Source organism: Carettochelys insculpta, chromosome 5 (assembly GCF_033958435.1).
Source record: "Carettochelys insculpta isolate YL-2023 chromosome 5, ASM3395843v1, whole genome shotgun sequence".
In the NCBI taxonomy this organism is placed as follows: Eukaryota; Metazoa; Chordata; order Testudines; family Carettochelyidae; genus Carettochelys; species Carettochelys insculpta.
In genome coordinates, this window is record NC_134141.1 from 42,722,910 (window position 1) to 42,748,919 (window position 26,010).

The window sequence follows — 26,010 nt, forward strand, 5'->3', positions numbered from 1 at the left end:
TACTTTTAAGTCTGCTACTGTGTGGCCCGGGAGATTGACGTGCTCTCCTACAGGTTTTTGTATATTGCCATTTCTGATATCTGATTTTGTGTGCGTTTATTCTTTTATGTAGAGACTGTCCAGTTTGTCCGATGTATATAGCAGAGGGGCATTGCTGGCACGTGATGTCATAAATTATGTTGTTAGGTGTGCAGCTGAATGAACCCACGATGGTGTGGCTGATCTGGTTAGGTCCTGTAACGGTGTTGCTGGTGTAGATATGTGGGCAGAGCTGGCAACGAGGTTTGTTGCATGGATGGGTCCCTGAGTTAGAGTGACTGTGGTCCGGTGTATAGTTGCTGGTTAGGATTTGCTTCAGGCTGGCAGGTTGTCTGTGGGCAAAGACTGGTCTGCCTCCCAGGGCCTGTGAAAGTGGGGGATCATTGTCCAGGATGGGTTGTAAATCCCTGATGATGCGCTGTAGAGTTTTTAGCTGAGGACTGTAGGTGATGGCTAGTGGTGTTCTGTTGGTTTCTCTCTGGGGCTTGTCCTGAACTTACTTTTAAGAGATTAATAGTCACTTTAATGAATAGCAGTTTATTTATCTGATTGAGTTGACAGACTTCTCTAGAAGGATATCAGTAATAATGCAGAACGTAATGAAATGATAAGCATATCCCAATAGCAGCTTGTTTAAACAGTAGTTACACAAACAACTGCCTTTAATATATGTTTCTATGTCCACTTACTCCGGAATTACTTTCCCTGGTGTAATTTAAAACGTGCCAAGATGTGAGTTTTCCCTTGTTTCCTTTTGGCGACAACTTGACAGTCTAGTAGATGTCATCCTTGGGAAGCTTTTTCTTAATAGAAAGGGATTTTTTCTTTTGGTTTGGTTTATTTTTTGACTGTTGTTCTTGGGGAGAAAAAATAACCTCCTCTTGAGCCATTCTGATTAATGTATCTCCTTCCTTGACACTTAACACCTTTCCAATAGTTATAATTTGTTCATTGTTTGTTTTGCAGAAAAGTTGTTGTACATATAAATTATTTCTAGAGCTACGTGGAGCTGGTGAGAACTTTTTTGGATAATCAAGGGGATTTTTAGCCATTTTCCTTTGAAAGGATATTGCAATCTTCTCATTCAGTTTTCTGAAAATAAATTTATATGTACTAGAAAAAATATTAAAAATTGAGTCTTTTGAAATTGTCATTTTAATTTGAGGAGGGGGGCTGTCCTAATCACACAATGCAAATAGTTTAATTAAAGATAATTAAACTGTACATATACGTAAAGCAAGCCTATTTTAATTGGAAAATGAGTCCGTTTGCAAATGAAAAATGGGTCTATTTTTTGTTTGTAATGGAATGAAAAAAAACCCTCCTACTTTGAGGAGATTTCATTATGGATATTTCACCTACATCTATTGACTTGATTTTTAAATGTACAAGTAGATCATTTTGAAGTGAAATTAATTTCCCTGTAATGGCAGCAGTATGTGACAAATTGTAAATTCTTCTGTGTTGAATAAATACACTCACTTCACAGACTGAATCCCGCTGTAGCCAAATCTTTAATGTGCTGGATGAAGTAAATCTTTTTGAGAACATAAGATAATTGCTAGGTAGATAGATGTATAGTTACAGTTCTGTTTTGTGGAATAACTGGGCATTCTTTTTCCTTTAAAGGACATTCTTTGTCCTTTCCTAAACCTGTTAAGGGAATACCCCACAAAATATGTTCTGGGGTGATAGAATGCAGTGTTTTACAGGAGAAGGAGGGTCTCTACTCAGAGAGATTTTCCAGCTTAACAGAAAGATGAATAAGAGAAGTTACAGTGTATGGCTTCGCATTCTCCTCCTCCTGACGCAACACTTCCTTTTTTTTTTTTAAAAATACAGAGAATTATAAACCAAAGAATGCATCACTAACCATGGCTTTGGAACCCTGTGTGTGCATAATATAAGAAATGTTGCTGAAGGACATTCTGCTCTGAAAGGTATATTTACATAATTAAGAAGTATTAGAAAGTATAGCACAGTCTTTGATACCCCACTGCAGACACTGCTTTTCCACTGGCATGGATTGATGGATGGGATGAAGTAAAGATATAATAAGCATCTGTGCAGAAGGTTTGAGTAGCCCTTCTTAAAACTTGGAGCCTTTCGCATTGAACACAGTTTATCCTTGGCTTATGTTTGTGACAAAACTGTGCCCCAGTTACTGTTTTTAGAGAAAAGTTAGATATTTGGTGTCCAACACTACTACTGTCATATTTAGATACAGCTTGTTAGTCGATTGAAAATTGTTGTGTTATAAATGTGACTTAGTAAGAGCAAAATGTATTCTATTGCTTTTATGTGTTCTGATGAAGTTTCTGATTGAACTCCCCTTTCATTTGTATATACATACAGTATCAATAGAGTGTTGTGGGTCATTTCATCTAACTCATCTGCATGTGAGTGAGGCTCAAAGTCTATGGAAAGAATTAGCTGGTTGAAAATATTTATACAGGTTTTCTGCAAATGTAGTTGAAATAAAAATCACCCTGTCTGAAACAATTGTCTTTGGACTGTGGTGCAGCAAAGTAAGTGTGTTAACGTTATTTGACCGTGAAATATTTCAAATTATCAACTAATGGTCTTGCAATAATTGAAAAATGACCACAAATATAAATTAATCAAATAAAGCAAATCAAATATCTCTGTTCAAACAGACGAACTGACCTTTTATTTTGATGCTTTCATTAAGGTTTAGCGCACGTTGCATCAGCTTTTGCAGAGTGCATAAACCATGTATGCAGCTTCAATTTTAAAATAATAAATATTAATTTCCATCTCTTTGGTTTCTCCTTCAGGACTAATTAACACTAACAAGTTTATTTTTCTAGGCACCATTCCAAAATGAGCAAGTGTATGTGTTCTGGTTTAATGCTTTCAGTACGCTGTTTCTTTTGCTTAAATTTCTAAAAAGGTACATAATGTGCATCTGGAAATGGATCATATTTATTACTATCAAATGCATAAATTGACAAATTTTGTGGTCTGTCTTCAAAAGCATGTAACATTTCAGCTCCCTCTGTTGCCTAAACATTGACTGACTGGTTTTCTAAATGTTTGATCAGTTCAAAAGTTTTGTGTGTATGTGTGTGTGTGTGGGGGGTGTATAAAGATTATTTTTTCTCCTTTTAAATATTTAAAATATACTGTAAAAGCTTGTTCATGAAAACTTACAGGAATAGTAATAAAGAGCGTGCAGAGAAGACCTATGATGCACCAGCTAAAGTTTACATACCGTCTTCCTATTCATGTTGGGTTAAATTTTAGTCCCAATGAACTCAATGCCAGAGCTTCTGTTGATTTCTGCAGAGCCAGGATTTCACTTGTTCAGTAGTACTTTACTCAGGTAATAGTAGTCAGGGTAAAGCTATACTTATATGATAAAGTAGTGCAGCTGCTGTAACTGGTGTTATCTACACTGGGGATCAGCTTAGTATAACTACATCTCTCAGGTGTGAATTTTTCACTATGAAGTATTGTACTACTGTACACAGTATAAGTAACAGCATCAGGATCTTGCCCTTTTAAGCATACTTCATACTCATGCCTTGCTTCAAGATATGCCAGTTGTATATAGACTGAACGTTGTCTCTCAGGCTGCGTCTACACTACAGCTCCATTTCAAAATGACGGCTTTCAAAACTAAACCGCAAGAGACGGCCTTTTGAAACGGAGCGTCCACTCAGGCAAATGAGGAGCGAAGGTTCAACCCACCCTTTCGAACGGCCCCACTGCATTTTGGAAAGAGAGTGTCCACATGTCCCAGGGCTCTTTCAAAAGTACAGGGGCAGGCAGTGCTGCAGGCAGGCTTGCATGCTGGATGAGCCCTTCCAGGGCCGCCTCCTGCCGTCCCATAAAAGGGCCTCCTACCCCAAGCCTTAGCCTGCACTTGCTGAGCACCAGCGACCTGTCCCCAGGCACACAGGGAGAGTAAGCGGAGGAGGGCCCCCAGCCCCCCATGGACCCTGAGCGGCTCCCCCCGCATCGAGACTGTGGCTGGTGCACTGGCTGCAGTCCTGGTGACTGTGCCCCGGCGACTCTGGGTGGTCACCCTGCTAGCCACCCTCCTGGTGGCAATCCTCAGGGTACAATGCCCTCACCTGGTCCTGTGGGTCCCCCGCCATCTGTGGGGCTTCCCCACAAACGGTGACTGGTGGAACTGGCTGGTGCTGGAGGACTGGGGCGACAACCGGAGGCTACAGAACTTCAGGATGACCAAGGGGACATTCCTGGAGCTCTGCCACTAGCTCTCCCCAGCCCTCCAGCACTGCAACACCTGTATGAGGCCAGCACTCCCACTCCAGAAGAAGGTGGGCCTTGCTCTCTGGAAACTGGCCGCCCTGGACAGGCACTGATCTGTTGGCCACAAGTTTGGGGTGGGCAGGGTCACCATTGGGGCTGTCCTCAATGAGGTAAACCTTGCCTGGGTCACACCTAGACCACGTGTGGGGGGGGGGAAGGGGCACCCCTGCCAGGGGGAACATTGGCAACCATTGGTGCGGGCCTTGGCAGGGATGGGGGCGGAGATGGGGACAGGCAGGCATGCGGGGGGCAGAGGGTGAGTACCCCAGGGAGGCCTGCCATTCAGGGAATGGGGAAGGGTGGGTATGCTGCACCCCACCCCCTGTGAACGTGTCCTGCCCCCATGCCCTGCAAATCATCTGGGTCATCTACAGGGTCCTCCTGCAGCAGCTGATTGGCATCAGGCACCTGGCCGACGCCATCTGGGGCTTCAAGGACTTGGGCTTCCTGATCTGCTTTTGAGGAATGGATGGCACGCACATCACAATCCGGGCCGCAGAGCACAGGTGTGGGGCCTACATGAATCAAAAAGGCTACCACTCCATGGTCTTGCAGGTGCTTGTCTATGCCAATGGTCACTTCCAGGAGATCTGCGTGGGCTGATCCGGCAGCGCCCATGACGCCAGGGTGTTCCAGAACTTGGGCCTGGGCCACCGCATGGCTGAGGGGATCTTCATCCCCTAGCGGAAGCTCCCTGTCGGGGGGACAATGCTGCCCTCGTCTGCCCCCTACAGGCCTGGCTGATGAGGCCATACATGGGACACATACAGCCTACCCAGGATGTTTTTAATGAGAGGCTCAACCAGGCATGCAGTATGGTTGAGTGGCTGTTCGACTGTTTAAAGGGGCGCTTTAGATGCCTCCACACCAGGCTGCATCCCGGCAGTGGTTGGGGTCTGCTGCACCCTGCACAACTTTGTGGAGCTGAAGCACGAGCCGTTCATGCAGAGGTGGGCCGCCGAGGTGGGGCCCAGGTACAAACAGCCCCCTGCTACCGTGTGCCTCCAGGCCCAGCAGCACGGGGTGTGGATATGGGAGGCCCTGCCCCAGACCTTCAAGTGGGGGCCAAAGTGACCACACACACCCACCCACCACCACCACCCTGCACACATGCACCCCCCCGCCACATGCACGGGGGATACAGGGTTAAGCACAACAATAAACTGTTTACTGGAATGTCACTGTCTGCCTCTGCATGATCAAGGGAATTATGAACAGACAAGAGGGTGAACAGCTGCTAATGGGGGGCTGTGGGAAACTATGTAAAGGGGTGTCGAGGTGCAGGGCTTTACCCCTCAACAGGAGTCGATGGCCTGAATTCCTGTCGCCTGCCCTTCCCCCCGCCCCACATGTCTGGGGACCCTGTTGGGGCCGGGCAGGGCTGGGGCTGGTGACATGGGGAGTTAGGGACAAGGCTGGGGCAAGGTCCCTGCATCCTCACCAGGGTCGGCACGGGAGGAGCAGGGGACAGGGGGCAAGGCCTCTACTTGGCCATCCTGAGCCAGCAACGTGGACCAGCTGCATGAGGCTGGCGTGGGGGGGGAGGAGGGGTGGGACCAGGGAAGCGAGGTCAGGTTCTTGGGAGGGGGCACTGCTGGAGGGGTGGGCTGATGGTCGAGCCTGTGCAGGTGCCTGGTGCCAGCCACCAGTCCTGGGCTGTCCTCTTCCCTCCATCCCCATCTCGGGCTCCGTGTTGGGGTCTCTGGCATCGAGGACCACGGCCAGGGGTACTACCTCCTTGGGCCCAAGGAGGCGGTCCAGTTCTTTAAAGCAGGGGCAGCTGGTGGGCGCCTTGACCGCTGGACCATGTCCTGAGCCCTGCAATTGCTCGGCCGGAATTCCTTCATCTTGGACCTCACCTGGTCTGGGGTGCAGGTGGGGTGACCCTGCCCTGTGAGGTCCTTGGAGAGGCGCTCGATCATTGTAGCACTGGACCCCTGTCTGGTGCAGGACCTCCTCGTCTTCCCAGAGGGCAAGGAGGTCCTGCACTTGGCCTCTGTCCAGGAGGGGGCCCAGTGCTTCGTGGCCTGACTCCCCTCCTGGGAGGACTCCCTGCTCTCCTTGGGGATCCGTGGCGTGAGTGGGGTTCTGGGGCACTGGCCATGGTGCTGGAGAGTAGGGTGGGCTGGCTGGGGCCTCACAGCTGGGAGCAGGTTGTGTAGCAGCGAGGGCTCCCTGCTGCCTGCACGCTCTCAGCTTCCTACCTGGGGGTTTGTGGGAGCCTGCGTCTTCAAACGTGGCCGGATGCTGGAGCCATATAGCTCTGTTTGTGCTGTGAGTAGTGCCGCTGCATGCCAGCTGATCGCCGCCACGGAGGACTCCCTCTTTTGAAACAGTGGGCAGCGGAGCATCTACGCTTACTCTCTTTTGAAATAATCTTTCACAAGGGGGCGCTCTTCCCACCACGGGAACAGAGGACCAAAGTCGATGGAACTGCCCCATTCTTTCAAAGTTAATTTCGAAAGGGTGTGTGTGTGTGTGTGTGTGTGTGTGTGGATGCTCCGCGGGTTATTTCGAAAGAAGGCTATCTTTTGACCTTTATTTTTAATGTACTTGCTCGTGTAGATGCACCCTCACAGTAACCAGTAAGGCTGTGACTACAATGAACAGCAGCAGCAGCAGCCTATAGGGGGCATGCACCTGCATGCCGATGTGAAAATCAGTTTGTGCCCCCAGTTGCATGCAGCAGTGAAAAGCTCTTGTGAGGGGAGGCAGTGAGAAAAGGCTCCAGTAGCGAAGATCTGCGTTCACTGCCGCCTCATGGTCGTCTTTTTCCCTGCTGCTGGAGCCTTTTCCTACAGTGTGGAAAAACCTCTGTCAGGAGACACTACACTGCTAAAAATAGCAGTGTAGAGTGGGGAGGCTCCGCTTTGTGATGTAGAGAGCTGTACAGAGTCCATACCCCTTTTTTCTCTGCTAAGCAATGTCTCGCAGTCTACACTGCTGTTTATACCCCTGCTGGGAGTATGTGCCCCTAAAAGGACTGTGCAGTCTAGACGTATCCTTAGTGCCTAATACTAAAATAAACCAGGTTGTGCAGGAATTTCCATGTTATGGGTAGGGTGGAATTTGGCTTTGTGTCGCTGAGGAAGGCTTAAGGATTACATGCACACACAAAGTTTTCTTGACCCCCTTGGAAACTCATCAGCGCACCTTCTGTCTTTTTATCACTGGGTGGAACTCTTTTTGTACACTTGTGCTGAAGGGGCCACTACTCTACAGCATAAAACAATAAAGGCCTGCTTGTCATTTTTCCCATATGCTAAACTTCTATTAATTTCAACAGAAGCAGAATCAGGTCCTGAATTTTCAATTCTCTTTTTCCAGAGCTGAGTATCATGTTTCTACAGGCTCTTGTGGTTATAATTCAATGGTGTTTTTCCAGTTGTCTTTTCAAATAGTGTCTATTAATTGTTTGAATATCAGTGTGCTGTGTCCCATCCCTAGTAATAGCCCCATCAAGAAGATTTGCATAATGGTTGTACTTGTGTGCTGATTAAAAGCAGTGCTTTCAGTCTGACTTCCTTCAGAAATAATGTGCCATTATAAATGGCTGCTGTGAACTTTTGAACTCAGGGAAACTTCTGAATAAATATGATAAAGGATAAGGTAATCCTGGTCTCGGAATTCACTCCAGTGAAGTAAATTTTGTCATTTTCAACCCAGTTTGTCAGTCTTCTTATAAATTGTTCCTTCAGATTCACTAAAGGTCTTTAAAATACACCCTTTATTCTTTTATTTTTGAAGTTGACTATATAGATTATTCCCTCTGTCCTGTGTATTTTTCTTGGCTTGCTTAAAAGGGAGGAGAAAGAGTAAATAAAACAAGCTAATACTTGAGAGATGCTTAGTCAAAGAGAGACTATCCAGGCATTGGACTTGACAAGCAATAGACATAATGTTATTTAACATAATTTAAAAAAAAAAAAAGAAAAACGTTGTTGCAATCCCCCACACCCAGAAAGATGAGTTAAATAGTACATTAGGGTTTGCTTTGTAGTGCAATGATTCCTCATTAGACTTATTACTTTCAAAATAGTGTCACACCATGTCAGGTTGTCATTTTACCTCAATATGTGAAGCTGAAATAAAGTACGTTAGCCGCAAATCAGCTGTCAGTTTGAGTAACAGCTTCTGAGTTTTCATTCCCAGTCTGGCCCATTTAAATCTTTAATGATGAAACAGTCATTTTCCCTTTTGAATTATTGAGGGCAATGTAAATATAAATAAGCTGTTTCTACTAGGGAAATTGAATTCTAATTCATGTACATGTCATATAAATAGAGCTGCAAGCTATAAACTGTTAATATTTTCTATTGTGGCAGGACCCAAAGTCATTAGTCAGTACAAGGATTTCTTTGTACTAGTCATTGTACTTATACTCTGTGATTATATGCTACTTTTTCATGTTTGCACCCAAAACTGCAACAGGACTTCAATAAAGGGAGTTAAAGCCATATTTTGGGTGCCCTGCAAGCAAAGTTTTATACAGATCCTTATCCAAAGTGTATTAAAAGCCTTTCCATCGATTGCTCTGGGTTTTGGATTAGGACCTTGCTGTCCATGTTCCCTCTATTGGGTTCTGTACTGTACTTCCCCCTCGATAGCAGAGCTTCTGAATGTGTTATGGTGCTTTCCGTGGCTCAAGCAGATAGATGACTGATATTGCCATTACAGGGCCAAATACCTCCTTAGTGGTACTCTAATGAAGCCAGTGGAGTTCCAGGAGAGAATTAGATCCACAGTATGAAATAATTACTGACTGATGCCAGAATGTTTTGTAAAGACACCTTCCTGAACTGCATGCTTTTAACTGTGAGCTGGGATTTAAAATCTATGCAGAATTGAACAGAATAAATTTTATTGGTTTGGTTTGAAAATGAAGAAGCCTGGTAATATTTTCTTAGCTCTTTGTATGGGTAACTCCGCATTACAAAATAGTCATCATAAATTAGGTAATTACTGCTGTGGTTCATGTCTATCCTATGCCCTCCTTTGTTGGTAGCACTCATCCTCACTAGGGATGCGTCTACACTACAAGATGAATTCAAATTTAATTCAGTGAGCTCAAATTTACCAAAACAATAAACAGTCAAGTAGCACTTTAAAGACTAGCAAAATAATTTATTAGGTGAGCTTTCGTGGGACAGACCCACTTCTTCAGACCATAGCCAGACCAGAACAGACTTAATATTTAAGGCACAGAGAACAAAAAACAGTAATCAAGGAGGACAAATTAAAAAGAAAAGATCAAGGTGAGCAAATCAGTGTGTGGAGGGATGCGGGGGGAGGTCAAGAATGAGGTTAAGCCAACTATGCAGATTTTGGGTGCGCTAATCTCGAGATTACAAAATCACAGTTACCTGACGGGTACAGCATCAAGCTCGACTTCAGAAGTTTGGTTAAAGGCCAGTGTGGAAGCGCCATGTCTTAAAATCGAATTTATTAGCTTCCAGAGGTGTCCTCTGAACTTCCAAGTGGGAGCAGCAAGCCTTTAGCTGTGGGCTCATGTTAATTTCTGACAGCCTGAGAAATGGCTTCTTTCTTTCTTTCTGTGCTGTTAGCGAGGCTCATGCATTTACCCATTCAAATAGCGCCCTGCAGGGAGTTTGTGGCTCTGTCTGTACACTTTCTAATTTTTTTTGCTCTGCCTGGTGCCAGCCCCTGCCCACCACACCACAAGTCAATAAGGCTATGCTGAGTTTCATAACACACCAAGAAACTTCTCAGCAGTTTACATTTGCATGCGAATCCCCTTCCCTCCCCTACAGGTGCCACACAGTCTGGGTCTTTCCTGCACTCAGCCACATCGCATGGGTAGCCTCCAACCCAGCCCAATAAAAGGATGTGCCTGACGTTCAGTGCTGGCCATGCTACCAGTCTCATGGGAAAGAGAGGGCTTTGCTGCTGCCATAACAAAGTCTCCCATAGCGTTAAGATTCTGGGGACTTTGCTGCTGCCGCTGTGGGGAAGGAACAGCTCAACTGGTCATCCAGTAACACCCCTTCCCCTGCTCAGCCCAGACCTGGGCTCGCTGCTGCCCCGAGGAAAAGTCTGTGCTGGTGGCTAAGGGGCTCACTGCTGCTGCCGATGGGGAAAAGTCTTCCCCAGTAGCTAAGGGGCTCGCTGCTGCCGATGGGGGAGAATACTTAAACTAGTCATCCAGTGACACCCCCCCCACACACTTTTTTCTGCTATGATGGGAGGTGGGATGGATGGCCAGTTGAGAACACTGTTGTTGCACAGAAGCCTTATAGAGACAAGTATCAGAGAGGTAGCCGTGTTAGTCTGTAGCTTCGAGAACAACAAGAAGTCTTGTGGCACCTTCTAGACTAACAGATATTTTGGAGCATAAGCTTTCATGGGCTTTTCATGGAGCATAAGCTTTCATAACTAAATATCTGTTAGTCTAGAAGGTGCCACAAGACTTCTTGTTGTTCTAGAAGCCTTATAGTGCACTGGAAAGCCAAAAACCGTTTCCATTCACAATCATGTATGGGGAAATCAAAAATTATTACTTTCTTCCTACATTCTTCCTTCTCCATTATTTTCAGGGATCGTATTTTGGCAATGATGGGAGGTGGGGTGGATGGCCAGTTGAGAACAGTCTCTGAACCTGTGTAGGAAATATAATGTAGTGGGAAACGAAAAATTCTCTTTCTTCCTACCTTCTTCTCAAACTAGAGAAACACTCTGGGCCCCTGCATTGTTTTCAGGGACCACATTTCAGCAATGGTGGGAAGTGGGGTGGATGGCCAGTTGAGAATACAGTCGCTGCACCTGTGTTGGCAATGTAATGTGTGGGGAAACCAAAAATTCTTTCTTGTAATTTTGAGTGTCCTCTGCTTTACTTCCAATGGATTGACATATTTTCAGGGATCCGGAGGGGAATGATGAAAATGCAATGGGGGAAGATGACATCAAGACCAGCAAGCATACCCAGAATGCTGTGGGGATGAGGGAGCTGTGGGATAGCTTCCCCCAATGCACTACTGCAACGGTCAGTGTTAGCCAATATGTGTGTGGCAGCAATGACTCGACTTTGTGGGAGCAAGTTGTGAAGTAAGGATGGTCAAAATTGAACTTATAAATTACAAAATTAGAAAACTGATATAAATAAATTTGAATTTATCTTGTAGTGTAGACGCAGCCTAGGAGTACTTCCACTGACTTAACTTTGAGGGGCATTGCAGGGGAGTGACAGCTGGAGATAAGGCCTTCATGTCATGAGATAAAATTCTACAACACTCATCAGGTTATAGCATTGCTTTCTAGCAGGCAGTCATTTGTGTTGTATACCCAAAATAAAGATTGTAAAACCTTTCTACTATGTCTTTGGAGCTTGTTTATCTTAGAACTGCTTTACATATCTCATATGTAAGAGGGGGCAATATATTTTGTTTTTTATTTCAGACCTATAATTGTTTAAAGTCACATTAGTTGTTAATTAAATCCAGACTGCCACGATGGTCGGTTCTTAGAGCATAAATCTTAATATTAGCTTTTGCACATGTGCACTTAAGGAACGTTAGCCTTATGTCAACCAAAAGTAGTTGCATTTGAGTTACTTTATTTGATTAAAAGTTTAAGGAAATCCCCAAATATTTGAGCATAGTAGTTTTGAGATGTGGAAAAGAGTTTACTGATTTCTCTTTGAGCTACATTACTTAAAATCATAACCTAAATGTATACAGTAAACACACGATTTAAGGGACTAATGGGGGGAGGGGTGTCCATTAATCTCAAAAGTTTGTTAAATCTGAGGGTTTACTGAACGGTGCTGCATTGACCTTCCCAGCTCCTCTGGGCTCCAAACCACCCGCTCTCAGGGCAGCGCTGTGGCAGTCCCATCTGCAGTAGCTCTTCCAGCCGTGGCAGCAGTCCCTTCCAAAGAGGGTCCTCTGGCCCCAGCAGCACTTCCAGCTTCAATGGCACTCCCATCTGCAGCAGGGGACCCAGTGGCAGTGGCGGCTCTGGTGAATCACTGACATTTATAGTACTGTCCTTTTTTGAGCTGGGGTTGGGCAGTGTTTGGGAGGAGGCTGGCAGACGTCCATTGTTCCCAATGTCCACTGAATCGGGGTCTGCTATAGCAAGGATTTACTGTATTAAAGTGAAGACAAACTTCTTAATTGTTCTTTTATTCATAAATAAATCTGTTAGCCATCATCATCAGGAATTAATTTGTTGGTTTGTTTGTCTTTGAAAAAGGACATTTCCCTTTTTCCCCTTTTGTCCCCTCTGCTGCTCTTGGTTTTAGTCTTTTACTCAGGGCAGGGATAAAGACTGTTCTAAGCTGAGGAAAGCTGTATAAGAACCTTTTCTGAAGCATCTGTACACGTGGCTCAAGGGATTCACACAAGCAACTTTGCTCCAAGGCTTTTGCAGTTTGGCGAGGGAAGGGAGCAAGAATGTGAACGGTGTATCTGCTGCTCTTTTCTTTCTGCTTTCCTTCCTGCTCTCTCTTTCTTCCCTCTGTCAGCCTCACACCTACCTGCACTGCAAACAGAATGTGTGAGGAAGAGTAAGCTGCATGAAGTGGAAAGTCCTATTGCATAGATCTGTGATTGTCACTTTCTGCACATTGGAATTGCCTGTTTAAAGAGCCGTATTTTTGCTATCCTTTTGTCGTTTGTGATAGAGCAAACGAGGTAATGTGAAAGTATGATCTTCTGCTTATTTTGTGTAGGGATGTTAACGCTGAACTGGTTAACAAGTTATCTTCACCCTAAAGGTTATTGTTAACTGGTAGGTGCTGGAGCAGGTCCCTGCCTGCTGTGCACAGGGGGTTGCTCCAGCTGGGCTGGAATAGTTCCCATCCGTGGTGGTGAGAAAGGGGAGAGGGACAGCTGTGGAGGCCACACCAGCCCAGTCCTTGCTTGGGAGTGGGGTGCTATGGACTGGTTGGAGCACCTGATTCCCCGTTGCACCTGGCACTCCCAGGCAGAGCTGCTGTGGATGGGAGCTGCTCCAGCAGGGCTGCAATGTCCCCACCCCCGACACCTGCAATGCACTGCAGGCAGGGATTCTCCATCCAGGCCAGAGCTGCCCCAGTACCTGGCGTGCTGCAAGTGGAGGCACTGCAGCTGAGCTGGAGCAGCCCCTGTCCATGGCAGGTGGCTGAAATGGTCTCCCCAGCTACCCCCACCCCACATTTAATCAGTCAGCCAGTTAAACATAGTGTGTAACTAATTAAGTGATAAGAGGGGATTTTGCGCCCCTAATTTTGCTTGGCATTAGTATAATGTCTTACTGCAGTATATTACCTAATTTCCCTCTTCTCATTCCCTTCTTGCCTTTTCACCAGTCATTCCCCCCACCCACCCAAAAGAGAGATTTTTTTAAACATGACTTGTTCAAGAGTAACTTACCTGTCAGATTTGTTTTTCCAGAAAGGAAACATGAGTGTTAAGGTTTTGTTTAGTGACATTACTATAACTGCATTTCTCCCAAGAAGCAGAATATGGCAAATACCTTAAGTAGAGTCAGAAAAGAGAGTTAAGAAACTAGACACCACATCCTCCCTTCTTCTGTTTTGTGGTGGTGGTGGTGGTGGTGGTGGTGAAAAGGAAATTGAAGCAGCATTTCATCTTCAGCCACAAGAAAAATGTTGTCAGTGCACCCAAGACTTTTAAGTAATACAAGGTAATCAGTTGGTTGTCCAGTAGGTAATACATGATGGTCACTTGTTATTTTGGTTGATAGAAATGACCAGATAATAGAATATTCTCCATTGCCTTTTTTGTTTTTTACTATTTTATAATGAATTAATTTCTACCTTCGCCTGTTTTAATATTGTGTGTATAGGCAACAAGGTGTAAGTTCTGAAAAATTAGTTTTATTTGGGAGGAAGGGTAGCAAAGAACAAACTAATGTTCTGGGGAAACAAGAAGAAAGTTTCTTATACCTGAATAAAAGGGGAAGGCGACTTTTAGAAAAATTGCGCAACCCCTAAATGATCTGAGGTTCAGCATTAATTACAATGTAGTGCGTGTGAGAGATTATTTTATTTGTGTTTTATCAGAATTGTCACATTTCCATTTTCTTCACTTAAGTAATACTCTTGTGCTTTCTCATAATATTAGCTCCCAATAAAATGATAAAAACAACTGTTGGGTACATACATCTGGTGTGCTGTGGTTTTTTGTTTTGTTTTTTTCCTAATACAAATTGAACCTCTCACGTCCAGCAACATCCATGGTCCAGCACGATTTTAGTTAGCTGGATGTCTCCTTATCATGGATGTAGCAAAGTGTCCCATAATCTCATAAAGTTTGTTTACAACCACCAGTCCTGGCTTTGTTATGTGCTGTTATTTTGCTCCAATTTACCCCCTAAGGCTACGTATACACAAGAAGCCTCTGTCCACAGATGTCCCTGACAGAAGAGATTTCCCAGTAGAACTTCTGTCAACAGATCACATCTACACATAAAAGCAGATCAAAAGAGCAATCCATTCTGTCAACAGAGAGCAGCCAGCCTTCCCGGCCCTCTCTTGACAGAGTGGTTGATCCAAAGCTCTGCAAACAGGGTTGCCCAGTGAACTGGAAGCCCTGTCTGTTTTTTAAAAAAAAAAAAAGGGCGGGGGGGGGGCGGCCGGAGCATCTGCATGGCTCTTTTGTCAACATAACACTGTCAAGAGAGGCATTATCCTGAACAGGGAAAGGTACAATGCTGTCAGTGGGTGCACCAGGTTTTGTTGACTGACTATCAACAAAGCACATTTTGCATATAGTAACAAAGAGGAAGCCGTGCTAGTCTATACACTATCAAAACAAAAAGCAAAGTAGCACTTTAAAGACTAGCAAAAACCATTTTGCTAATTTTGCATATAGATACCCCACAGTTTTTCCCAACAAAAGTCCAATTTTGCCAGGAAAAGCATCTCATGTTGACATTGCCTAAATGTCTTTTAAGAGCCCAGTAAGCAGTGAAACCGTTGGTAATGCTGCTAGAAGCTATTGACTACCATGGTTTAGCAAATTCATTCAGCGCCAGTAAGGTCCTGAGGGTGCTGGACTAAAGACATTCAACCTGGATTGCATTTTATCAACAGGCTGAGTTATTTTATGGATTCTCCTCAGCTGTTAGCATAATGTCTATGGGCAGGAAACCCCCTTTTCTGGATGAATTGTGTACAGAAGTTCTTGAAGTCCAAGATGTTTCCAAGGAGCAAAATACATGTGGGAAAATTTACCAGTTTAAAAAAAGTGAAAAGTTCTGCTGGCACATCCCTTGTTTGATCATCTGATAGTTATGAGCTTGGTCGGAAACATATTGTTAATCTGTTGTACCAGGAGGTGCATCACTAGACATTAAGGAATGTCACTCATACTTATTTTCAACATTGTATTTGACCATCAACTGCTTAGCCAGATTGACAGTGTTTTGAAGATTGCTTATGCTTCTAGTGATATGTTGGATTCATCATGGCTGCAAAGATTTCCTGTTCACAGCAGCACTGACTTTGACTCTTTCCATAGGATTTATTTATTTTGCTAATACAGCTTCCAGCAGTATAATATCAAAGCTGTAGACACTTGTTTTATATTTGTTTGTCCTTACCCAATCTACATGACTGTAATTTAGTTTGTTTATTGCATATTTAGTTGTGTGTTACCTCATTGTGAGTAGGTGGTCTTTGTCTGGCTCAGATGAGGCACAGTCTTCTAGGCAGTCACAGGTGGATTTAAGGATTTTTTGTTGTCATTTCATTGCCATCTGAGTAGAGCTGTTCGTTGATAAACACATTTCAGAATTCATTGATCTTGTATTCTAATAACATGTCCACCAAGAAAGCCACCAACACCTTAACAATGCTAAAGAGAGAGAATCGGAGAATACTAGAACTGGAAGGGACCTCAAGAAGTCATAAAAAGCAGTCCCCTGCCTCTACAGCAGGATGAAGCACCATTTATGTCATCCCTGCTAAATGTTTATCCAAACTGTTCTTAAATATCTCCAGTGATGACAATTCTACAAGTGCTGTATGCAGTTTATTCCAGGGGTAGCTCAGTGGTTTGAGCATTGGCCTGCTAAACCCAGGTTTGTAAATTCAGTCCTTGAGGGGGCCATATAGGGATTAGGAGCAAATCCATTTAAAAAAAAAATCTCAGGGATGGTCCTCCTGTGCGTGTGGGGGACTGGAATTGATGACCACTGAAGGTCCTCTCCAGTTCTGTGAGATAGGCATACCCTGAAAGTTAGGACATTTTCCCTAATGTCTAACCTAAACTTCCCATGCTGCAATTTAATCTCATTACTTGGCATATCAGCAGAGGTTGAGGAGAATAATTTACTCTCTCCTCCTTGTAACACAATTTTAGATACTTGAAAGCTGCTATTGTGTCTGTTCTCAGCTTTCTCTTTTCCAAACTAAACAAACTCAATTTGTTTAATTTCTCTCATTGGTCTTATTTTCTAGACCTTTAATCATCTGAGTTGCTCTTCTCTGGATTTTCTCCAGTTTTTCAATATCTTTCCTAAAATGTGGTGCCCAGAACCGGACACAATACTCCAGCTGAGCACTAATGAGTGCAGAGTAGAGGAGAAGAATGACTTCTCATGTCTTGCTCACATCACTCCTGTTAATGCATTGCAGAATCACGTTTGCTTTTTTTGCAAGTGTCACACTGTTGACTCATACTCAGTATGTGATCCCCTTCTGCAGTTCTCCATCCTAGGAAGTCGCTTCCCATTTTGTATGTGTGAAACTGGTTGTTCCTAAGAAGCGTACTTTGCATTTGTACTTATTGAACTTCATCCTGTTTTCCTCAGACCATTTCTCCAGTTTGTCTAGACCATTTTGAATTCTGGCCCAATCCTCCAAAGTACTTGCTACCCCTCGCAGCTTGATATCATCTGCAAACTTGACAAGTGTGCTCTCTATGCCATTATCTAAATCATTGATGCATTAACAGGTGTGTTGTTAACAAAACACAAGAAGTCATTCTCCCGCTCCACTCTGCGCTGTTTAGGCCTCAGCTGGAGTATTGTGTCCAGTTCTGGGCACCGCAGTTCAGGAAGGATGTGGAGAAATTGGAGAGGGTCCAGAGGAGAGCAATGAGAATGATCAAAGGTCTAGAGAACATGACCTATGAAGAAAGGCTGAAAGAATTGGGCTTGTTCAGTTTGGAAAAGAGAAGACTGAGGGGGGACATGATAGCAGTTTTCAGGTATCTAAAAGGGTGTCATAAGGCAGAGGGAGGGAACTTGTTCTTCCTTGCCTCTGAGGATAGAACAAGAGGCAATGGACTTAAATTGCAGCAGGGGAGGTTCAGGTTGGACATTAGGAAAAATTTCCTAACTGCCAGGGTGATCGAACACTGGAACGAATTGCCAAGGGAGGTGGTAGAATCTCCATCACTGGAGATATTTAAGAAGGGGTTAGATAGATGGCTTTCAGGGATGTCTAGAAAGTGCTTGGTCCTGCCATGAGGGCAGGGGGCTGGACTCGATGGCCTCTTGAGGTCCGTTCCAGTCCTACTCTTCTATGATTCTATGATTGATGAAGATATTGAGCAGAACTGGCCCCAGAATTGACCCGTGGGACCCCACTTGTATAACTGCAGGAACTTCAAGATGAGCCACCTTCCTTAACCAAGAAGAGATCCAGTTCTCATTCCATAAACTGAAATCCGAGGTGTGTGACATTTCACCTGAGTTGTTGAAGACCAGTGAAAATACTGTGATAGGATGGCTGTGCACTCATCGCTTGTTAAACAAGTACCTTACTAACAAGTACTCGCTTAAATGAGGGACACGTTTACTTAACTTTGTTCACTCTATGAGTGAAGTCCCCTGCTAATACAAGGCTAATGCCCTCCCCCAGTTCCAACCTGCCCTAGTCTGGACCCCGCCATCCACGTGGACCCAAACAGCAGCAGCCTGCCCCAACCCCCTCGCCTCCCTAAGGCAGCCAGAGCCCCCTGCCCTCTGCCAGCCCTGCGACAGCCTGATTTCCTCCCCTCCCCCCATACCTCTGCTGGCCCCATGGCAGCCTGATCCCCTGCCCTCTGCTGGCCCCGCGGCAGCCTGTTTCCCACCTGTACCTCTCCTGCCCCATGGCAGCACGATCCTCTGCCGGCCCCACGGCAACCTGATCCCCCTGCCCTCTGCCGCCCCGTGGCAGCCTGATTCCCCCCTCCCCGTACCTTCGCTGCCCCGCGGTATCCTGATCCCTTTTCCTCCACCCGCCCCATGGCAGCCTGATCCTCCCCTGCCCTCGTACCTCTGTTGCCCCACGGCAGCCTGATTTTTTCCCCTCCCCAACCCCACAGACTCAACCCATGGCAGCCTGACCCCCACCTCCTCACACCCTGCCGGACCACACACCCAACCTTCAGCAGCCTGAACACCCCCCACCACCTGTCCCAACCAGCCACCAGGTTTTAACCCTCCCTCCCACTCATGGCCCCAGACTGCCCCCAGCCTTTAACTCTCTCCAACCCCCCAACACGAGGGTCACTTATCTTTCAAAAGCAGTGCCATCTGCTGCCACTCTTTCGCCCAGCTCTAGGAACCAATCAGGGACTTTTACGTATATTTTAATGGTAATTTAGTGTGCGTCTTACGAGTTTTCGCCTACGAGCACAAAGTTGGGAACCAATTGCGCTCGTAGAGCAAGGAATGAGTGTACAGGCTTTTCTAAACCATCTGGCACACTTGTATAATTCCTGATAACTGGCGTTACTTTGCCTCTGTTCTAAAAGACCCATTATGCTGTTAGTACTAGGAAAAGTTTTCGCTTCTGGGCTTGTCTCAAATCAGTGATCCGCTGTGTGACAAAGACTGGGATACTCAGTGTAATTTTAGGCCTGTTTGTTCCATTATTGACCAGATCTTTACCTTGAGACAGCTTTTTGAGGTGATAACTGAATGTAATAAGGTGTGCACAGCAGTTTGTATAGACTTTTGTCAGAGCTTTCATTCAATGGACTGAGCAAGTTTGTGGGATCAGGCTGATGAGGCAGTTTGGTACCCATGGGACGATAATGTCGGTGATTAAAAATAAGCTCTATAATGGAATGGAAAAGTGAATTTAAATCAATATCAGATACACTGCATGGTTTCCTGTCTTCCTGGAGTGTGGCAGAGGTGTGTTCTGTCATCATCATTGTTCAATACTGGCATTGATCGCTTGACGGATAAGCATGAGGCGGTGTTGATCAGTGGCTTGGAGCTCAGTGGCTTTCTTCCTTGAGATTTTGAATGTGCTGATGACTTTGTTTTGTTGGCTCAGTTTGGCGAATCTCAGCTACTGAGAGCCAGTTTGTGCAGGCAAAAAGCAGTGCCCATTGATCTCATTGTTTTAAGGCTAAAACTAATCCCTGGCCGTAACCACCAAAAAGCCTCCAGGTCTAGATGATAACCCACTCAATATCAACCCGTCTGAACAGAGCCTTGAGGGGATAGCAACTGCCAAATACTTAAATAATGCCACCACACAGGAGAACGCTTGAAAGATGTGGACACTTGTGCAGCAGCAGTTGCTGCTGCTGTATTTTGTGCCTTTCTGTAGCTTGCTTGGGGGGGACTCCATGGTGCTGAGCCTTTTTCTTAAGTTGCAGATCTCTGGAATCACAGTTGCATCAGCTCAATGAAATATGGGTATAGAAAAAAATGGACTGACATTTTTCATCCTCCTTTTTTGTGGCTACTAATGGTGCGGCCCAGTGGGATGAAAAATGGGAGGTAATATTTCGTGGGCCACCCCTGCTTCAGAGAACATACCCTCTTCTCTCTGCTTCTCCCACTAATGATAGTTTCTGCCCTGACACACACTGCCTTTCACCCCTCAATTCTGGCCTATGTACAGAAGTAACAATCTGTGCAGAATAAAGAAGAACAGTACATTGTTGTATTGCCCTTGGAGCAGTCTGGGAAGCTATGACTCACTCATAATCTCCATCCTGTTCCCTGCTCTGTTTTGTGGAAGGAGAAACTGCGTTTGGTCTGTACTCTGAGATGCGTATGCTGTCAAACGTGCCGCTGTAACTGTGTTGCTGGTTATTTTGGCGGGGGCAGAGTCACAGCTCTGCTATTTCCTGCCCTGTTCTGCCGACCACTAGTGTAGTAGTGGAGTGTGTAGCAATTTTGCAGAGTCCGTGCACCTGCATCGCTTCCCATAATGTGAGTTACGGCATAGGAGTGCCTCACATATTTGGCCATATGTAAGTTGGCACATTTAATAGATGCCAAATTGAAGTATGAAATGGAGTAGAAATTTTTTCTCCTTTCATGGACCCTCAACTTGAAAGAGTACTTTGGTTGTTAAGGGTAAACTTAGGTGAAAATATCTGCAGCTAAATATTTTAGCATAATTAAGCTATAATTTCCCTCCAGATGTAGCATATAACAGCCATAACAAATACACCGTAGTCTTATGTGCCCATAAATAAACAAATAGGTGGAAAACTCTAAAGGCCTGATCACATCACCCTTACTCACACTGACTAGCACCTTCTTATATAAGTGTGCTTTGAGCATTGATTTTGCTGTTCAAGTGAGAATAAGTGCAATTATTCTACTCAGTACTTTCCTGTTATACATCACTTTCTGATTCCTCATACAAAGATGTGGCTTGCTTTGTATTATTTTACTATTTTATACCCATCTCCCTCCTCTTGTCCCATCTACATGTAACACCACCCACTAAGTCATGAATGAATTTACTCAAGAGTCTGTGAAAGTTGTCCCAATTTTATATTTTGCTCCTGGAACACACAGTTTTAAGTGAGGTAAAACCTGGTTTGTTTTAAGGTGAAAATATGTAAGATTTGTACGTTCATAATAGTCTGTAGCTTGCTATGACGGAGAAACAGCTTAATACTTTGAATGTGTTTGGCAGAAAAGAATTTTGAATTTCCAAACGAACATGATGGAAAGATGCAGTGTTTCCACTAATTTGATGAGAATCAAGCATTCAGCTTTTCAAGCCTTAAAAACTATTTGGAATACATTTCTCATGCCTTTTTATAACGTTTCAAGAGCAGCTGTTTTAAGATCAACTTGTAGTTTGTGGAGGTCAGTGTATAGGAGATTAATGACTACAGTTTTGTATGCCAAAGAATATAACACCTGCAGGATTTTTTTTTTTTAATTGCTAGAGCTCTGCTAGCCAAACATTAGTGGTGCTTACAGTGACTCTCTTTAGACTAGTGCAGCATAATATCCATTACTTATAAATGCATTGTTTACCAGTTGTCATTGAGCTGGGGGGGGGTGTTGTTTTTATTTATTTATTTTTTTTTTATTTTTTGCTTCAAGTTTTTCCTTTGTCACGTACAAGTGCTGGAAGAGTGATTTTAGCTCCTGTAATAAAGCTTAGCACTTAATGGCTCACATCTTAATTTTAATTATTTTAATCTTAATTTTCTTCTCCCTCTCCCCCCCGCTTTTCCCCCACTTCTGCCCTATGTAGCTGATTTGTCAGTTTTCATTTCAATTTTTTCTATCTCCGCTGTATTTTCGTCATGCCAGTTTACTTTAACCAGAATTTCCGAATCTGAAGAAGTGGGTCTGTCCCACGAAAGCTGGTCATCTATTAAAGTGCTACATGAGTGCTTTTTTGTTTTGTGAGGATAAAGACTAACATGGTTACCTTTCTGTGACTGTCTTAATTGTCCGTGTATTATCATCTTACTTTGTCAGCTAAATTTAACGTCTTCCTTTTGAAGTATTGTTCTTGTCTTCAGGATGTCTGCTGGTTAGAATTAAGAAAATTATGAATGCTTTATCATTCCAATCCCTTCAGGATGTGTGAGCTCTGATTCACGCAGCATTATTATTCTTTCTTCCTCCAAAGGGAGAAAATAGTAAAGAACTCCAAGAATTTGTGTTTGTAGGTATAGTTCAATTTTTGTCATGGTCACCTTTTGTGGGGTTGAGAATCCCTGTCGTACTCCTGATAGCAGAAAGGAAATTATCCACCTCCTTGATGTTGTCTCTTGCCTCTCCCACTGTGGATGTTCTGAAGGATGTGGTGATCTGCAGGTTTAGAGGGCTGAAAACAGAAGTAGGATTTTGGAAGGCTGCTCTGGATTTCATGTCACCCAAGTATGAACCTTAGTTCTTGAGCAGCTCTCCAAATATGTTTGTCGAGATGAACAGTGTAGTAATGTGTGAATGGATTCAGGTCCTGAAGGAAGCTTCATCCTTTGCACCAGCAGAGATTCTCTACCAGAGCTATACCAAGAGACCTGAGTAGCCTTAGCTCCCGTTTTGTCAGACAAAGCTTAGAGTGCTCTGCACCTTGCAGGATCAAGCATCTAGTGGCCTGTTACTATTTAAGGACTTAATCCTGCAGCTGATGCTGTTCAGGCAGCCCTTTTGACTTCCGTGGGGCTCTGCATAGGTAGCAGATGTGCAACAAGTTACAGAACTGAAGACTGTCACGTCCTGTTCACATGCAAAATGGATGTCCTGCTGTATGAGGCACCCATGTGCACACCATTCACTGATACGTAGCCAAGAGCAGACAAGTTAAATTTAAAGTATTTGGAAGGGAACTTCAGTTCCAGTCCAGCTGAAATACTTTTTCAGGAATGTGGTGACCATATTAAAAGATTTTAAAATTGTAGATACTTTAATATATAATGCCTCGTTTCTGTGTTTTAATAGGACTTCACTGCTGTACGGACTCACCCAAAATGTGCATAGAAGAATAATGGAAGCCCCTGAATACCTTGATTTGGATGAAATAGATTTTAGTGACGATGTATCTGTAAGTATTGTTTTGTTTTGTTTAGAGAGAGATGATTTAAGTGGCTAGATTTCTAGTGTGGGGTGCCCATCTCATTGTCATTAGAGGCCAATGCAGGGTCTACTTACTTTGCTTGAAGTATACATGACTTAAATTCAAGTATACAAAAAATAAGCAATGTCCCCATATACTAGAATGAAAATCATAAATCTCTGAAAGTAAAGTCTGCACTTTGTATGCATTTGTGAAGATGATCTGCAAATCAGATTAAGAAATTTATTTTACTCATGCTGAACTGCCTTTATTAATACTTCAGGTGAATTACCTGTCAAGCGATTACTTACAGTCACCAAAAGAATAATTTTAAAAGAATTTAAAACAGTGCCATATGCATGTTATAGGGTATAGTGCCCCCCATGCCGTATGAGAATCGGCATATGGGTATGCATAACTTGAATATACTTTATTCAAAATAGATCATGTAGTGTATCAGTTTGATAGTTACAATCTGCTGTATCTGTGTATCCTATTTTTGTGCATATATCATTTTATATGTGAAGTTAGAAATATGATATGTGAATCTGTTTGTAATTCTAAATGTGCTAATGAGGGTTATAACTGATGCCTTGGGAACCTGATCAGCTCAGTGATGTACATAGTCTCGTTTGTCATGTAAGCACAAATGGGGGATGGCCCTAGAAAGACACATAGCCATACTACCTGTAATAAAATCCATTTTGTACCTGGTATTTTTCCATTGTGAATGAGGGATGCCAAACAAAGGGTTCCTGCCCTAGGTGAAATTCTATTTAAGCAATGGCAAGCCATCAGTTTTTTCTTCTCTTGTCATTTGAAACTGCCTGGCCCTTCCTGAAAGGAGATGAAGAGCTTTGAAGAAGCTGCAGACTGAAGTCAGAGTGAAAAAAATTAACTCTGATTTGAAGTTTTTACCTGCAATAGAAATAACTGTTTAGGATAAGAATTTGCATGTAACAAGTCTCTTAGGTTACATCTACACTAGAAGCATCTGCTGACAGAAGGCACTGTCAAAAGAGAAATCTCAACAGAACCTCTGTCGACATATTTCTGCTACATACAACTTGCACTGTCGACAGACAATTGCCAGACTGTACTGCCCTCTGGTGACAGACAGTGGAATGGCAGCTCTGCAAACAGGGCTGCCTGGCAACCTGAAGTCCTCTCTGTTGACAGAAATGTCTACACTGCACTTCCATCGACAGAAGCGTTATGCCTCAAATTTTGAGGAATAAGACTATCGAGGCAAATACAGAGCTCTGTTGAGACTCTGTTGACAGAATGCTTTATGTGTGTAGACACTCCCTGAGGCGTGTCGACAGAAGGCCCGTTCTGTCAACAAAACTCTTTAGACAAAGCCTTACTGGATTAGAATTAGCTAAATATTTTTATTCATTTTAATTTGGTAACTTACTTTGACCTGTCTGTTTTCACTTGCAACCACTTATCTTACTTTTTTTTGAACTAAATAAAAAACTTTAGTTTATTATGCGGCTCAGTTTAAATATTTTTTACATGAGAGGAACAACCACTGTGCATATCTCTTTTGCTGGGGAAGAGGGCTGACCTTACGAGTTTTCTCTGTATAAATATTTTTCACAGGGCAAGACGGATCTGTTTTGAGTTTAGATCCCTTTAGGGTTTGGATTCCTGGGTGCCAATCCTATATAGCTGAGCCCTCTTGGAGCTGAACTGGTTTAATCTCTGTGTTACTCTGCAGGGGTGTGGTAACCCCAGATCTGTGGCTTGTCTGGGGAGACCACAGGATCTGGGCCAACAGGAAAGGACAGCAGGAAGCCTTGGAGACTAGGAAGGGAGTGTCAGTGTGATGACCAACACCAGTGGACGACCCACGGGGACTTCTGTTATTTCAACCATCACAGAGGGCTTACCACCCCCGCAACACACTCCCCCGCCCCCCTTCTCTGTCTCTCTCTTTTCCATGGTCTTTCTCACGTGAACAGAGAACAGCAGTACCTGAAGTTGCAAACAATTCAATGGGTTTATTTGGGTTAGCTTCCACCAAGCATGAATCCAAGTTTGGGGGGGGGTTTTTTCCCTTTGTTCTATTATTCACAACTTACATGATGTCTGCCTCCTGTCAAGGCTGTTCCACACTCTGACACTCTGAAAGCAGAAGGTGGGAGTCCATAAGAGACCTTAAAAATACATTACTTCTTACAGGCTTTTGCTTAAAAGCTTCCCAAGGACATCGATTTCCTGACATTGGATGGTAACTGCCAACATCCAAAGTGAGAAAATCCCTTGTTAGAACCCAGGAGTACTTACTTGGGACATCTCATGCTGGGGTAATCCCAAGCTCTTAACCCTGTCCTAGGAGAGACCTTGAAAACCAAGAGAGGGGGGGGAAAAATAAACTGCAATGTCTGATAGCTTACCTTTTAGTCTTAGGCTTGCATACACGCAAAATCTTCTTTAGCATACAGGAATCAAATCATTACCTTAAAGATGATTTAGTAACAAAACAAAAAGATATACTTGAAAGCATACTTGATTCCTAGGTGTTACAGAGCAACTAAAACAAGGCAGATTAAAATACAGAAAATTACTTCATTGGGATTCAGTTTAAAATTTGCAGTGTACATGGGGGTGTATCAGCTAGCTTGAAAAGTCCCACACCAAACCCACATTTAAAAACAAACAAACAAAAACAACCCTGGTTGCACGTGACTAAGTATTTCCTTTCTACTTATGTATCCAAGATTGCATTCAGGGCCTGGATATTTTTGAAATCTTCCAAGCCAGGATTCAGACTTAATCCATGTCTTAGTCTCTCTTCTGCCAACACAAAAGACTCTCAGCTTCTAACTGCTTCTGTTCAAAAGATCCCTTTCTCTCTTCCCATTGGCTCCCTGGGCTGCCTGCCAGCACAGAACCTACTATTTCTAAGTTTAACAGTTTACAGTATT

At 43.9% G+C, this 26,010-nt stretch overlaps 1 protein-coding gene across 2 annotated transcripts in view; it reads left to right on the forward strand.

Moving 5' to 3' along the window:
• Positions 1-26,010, forward strand: part of SNCAIP (synuclein alpha interacting protein) — a 118,803-nt gene that overhangs the window by 26,941 nt on the left and 65,852 nt on the right. For both annotated transcript variants that reach the window (XM_074994134.1, XM_074994133.1), the window contains exon 2: positions 22,963-23,065. In XM_074994134.1, the coding sequence (XP_074850235.1) occupies positions 23,009-23,065 (57 nt within the window). In that variant the 5' untranslated portion in view covers positions 22,963-23,008. The remainder of the gene's footprint in view (positions 1-22,962; positions 23,066-26,010) is intronic.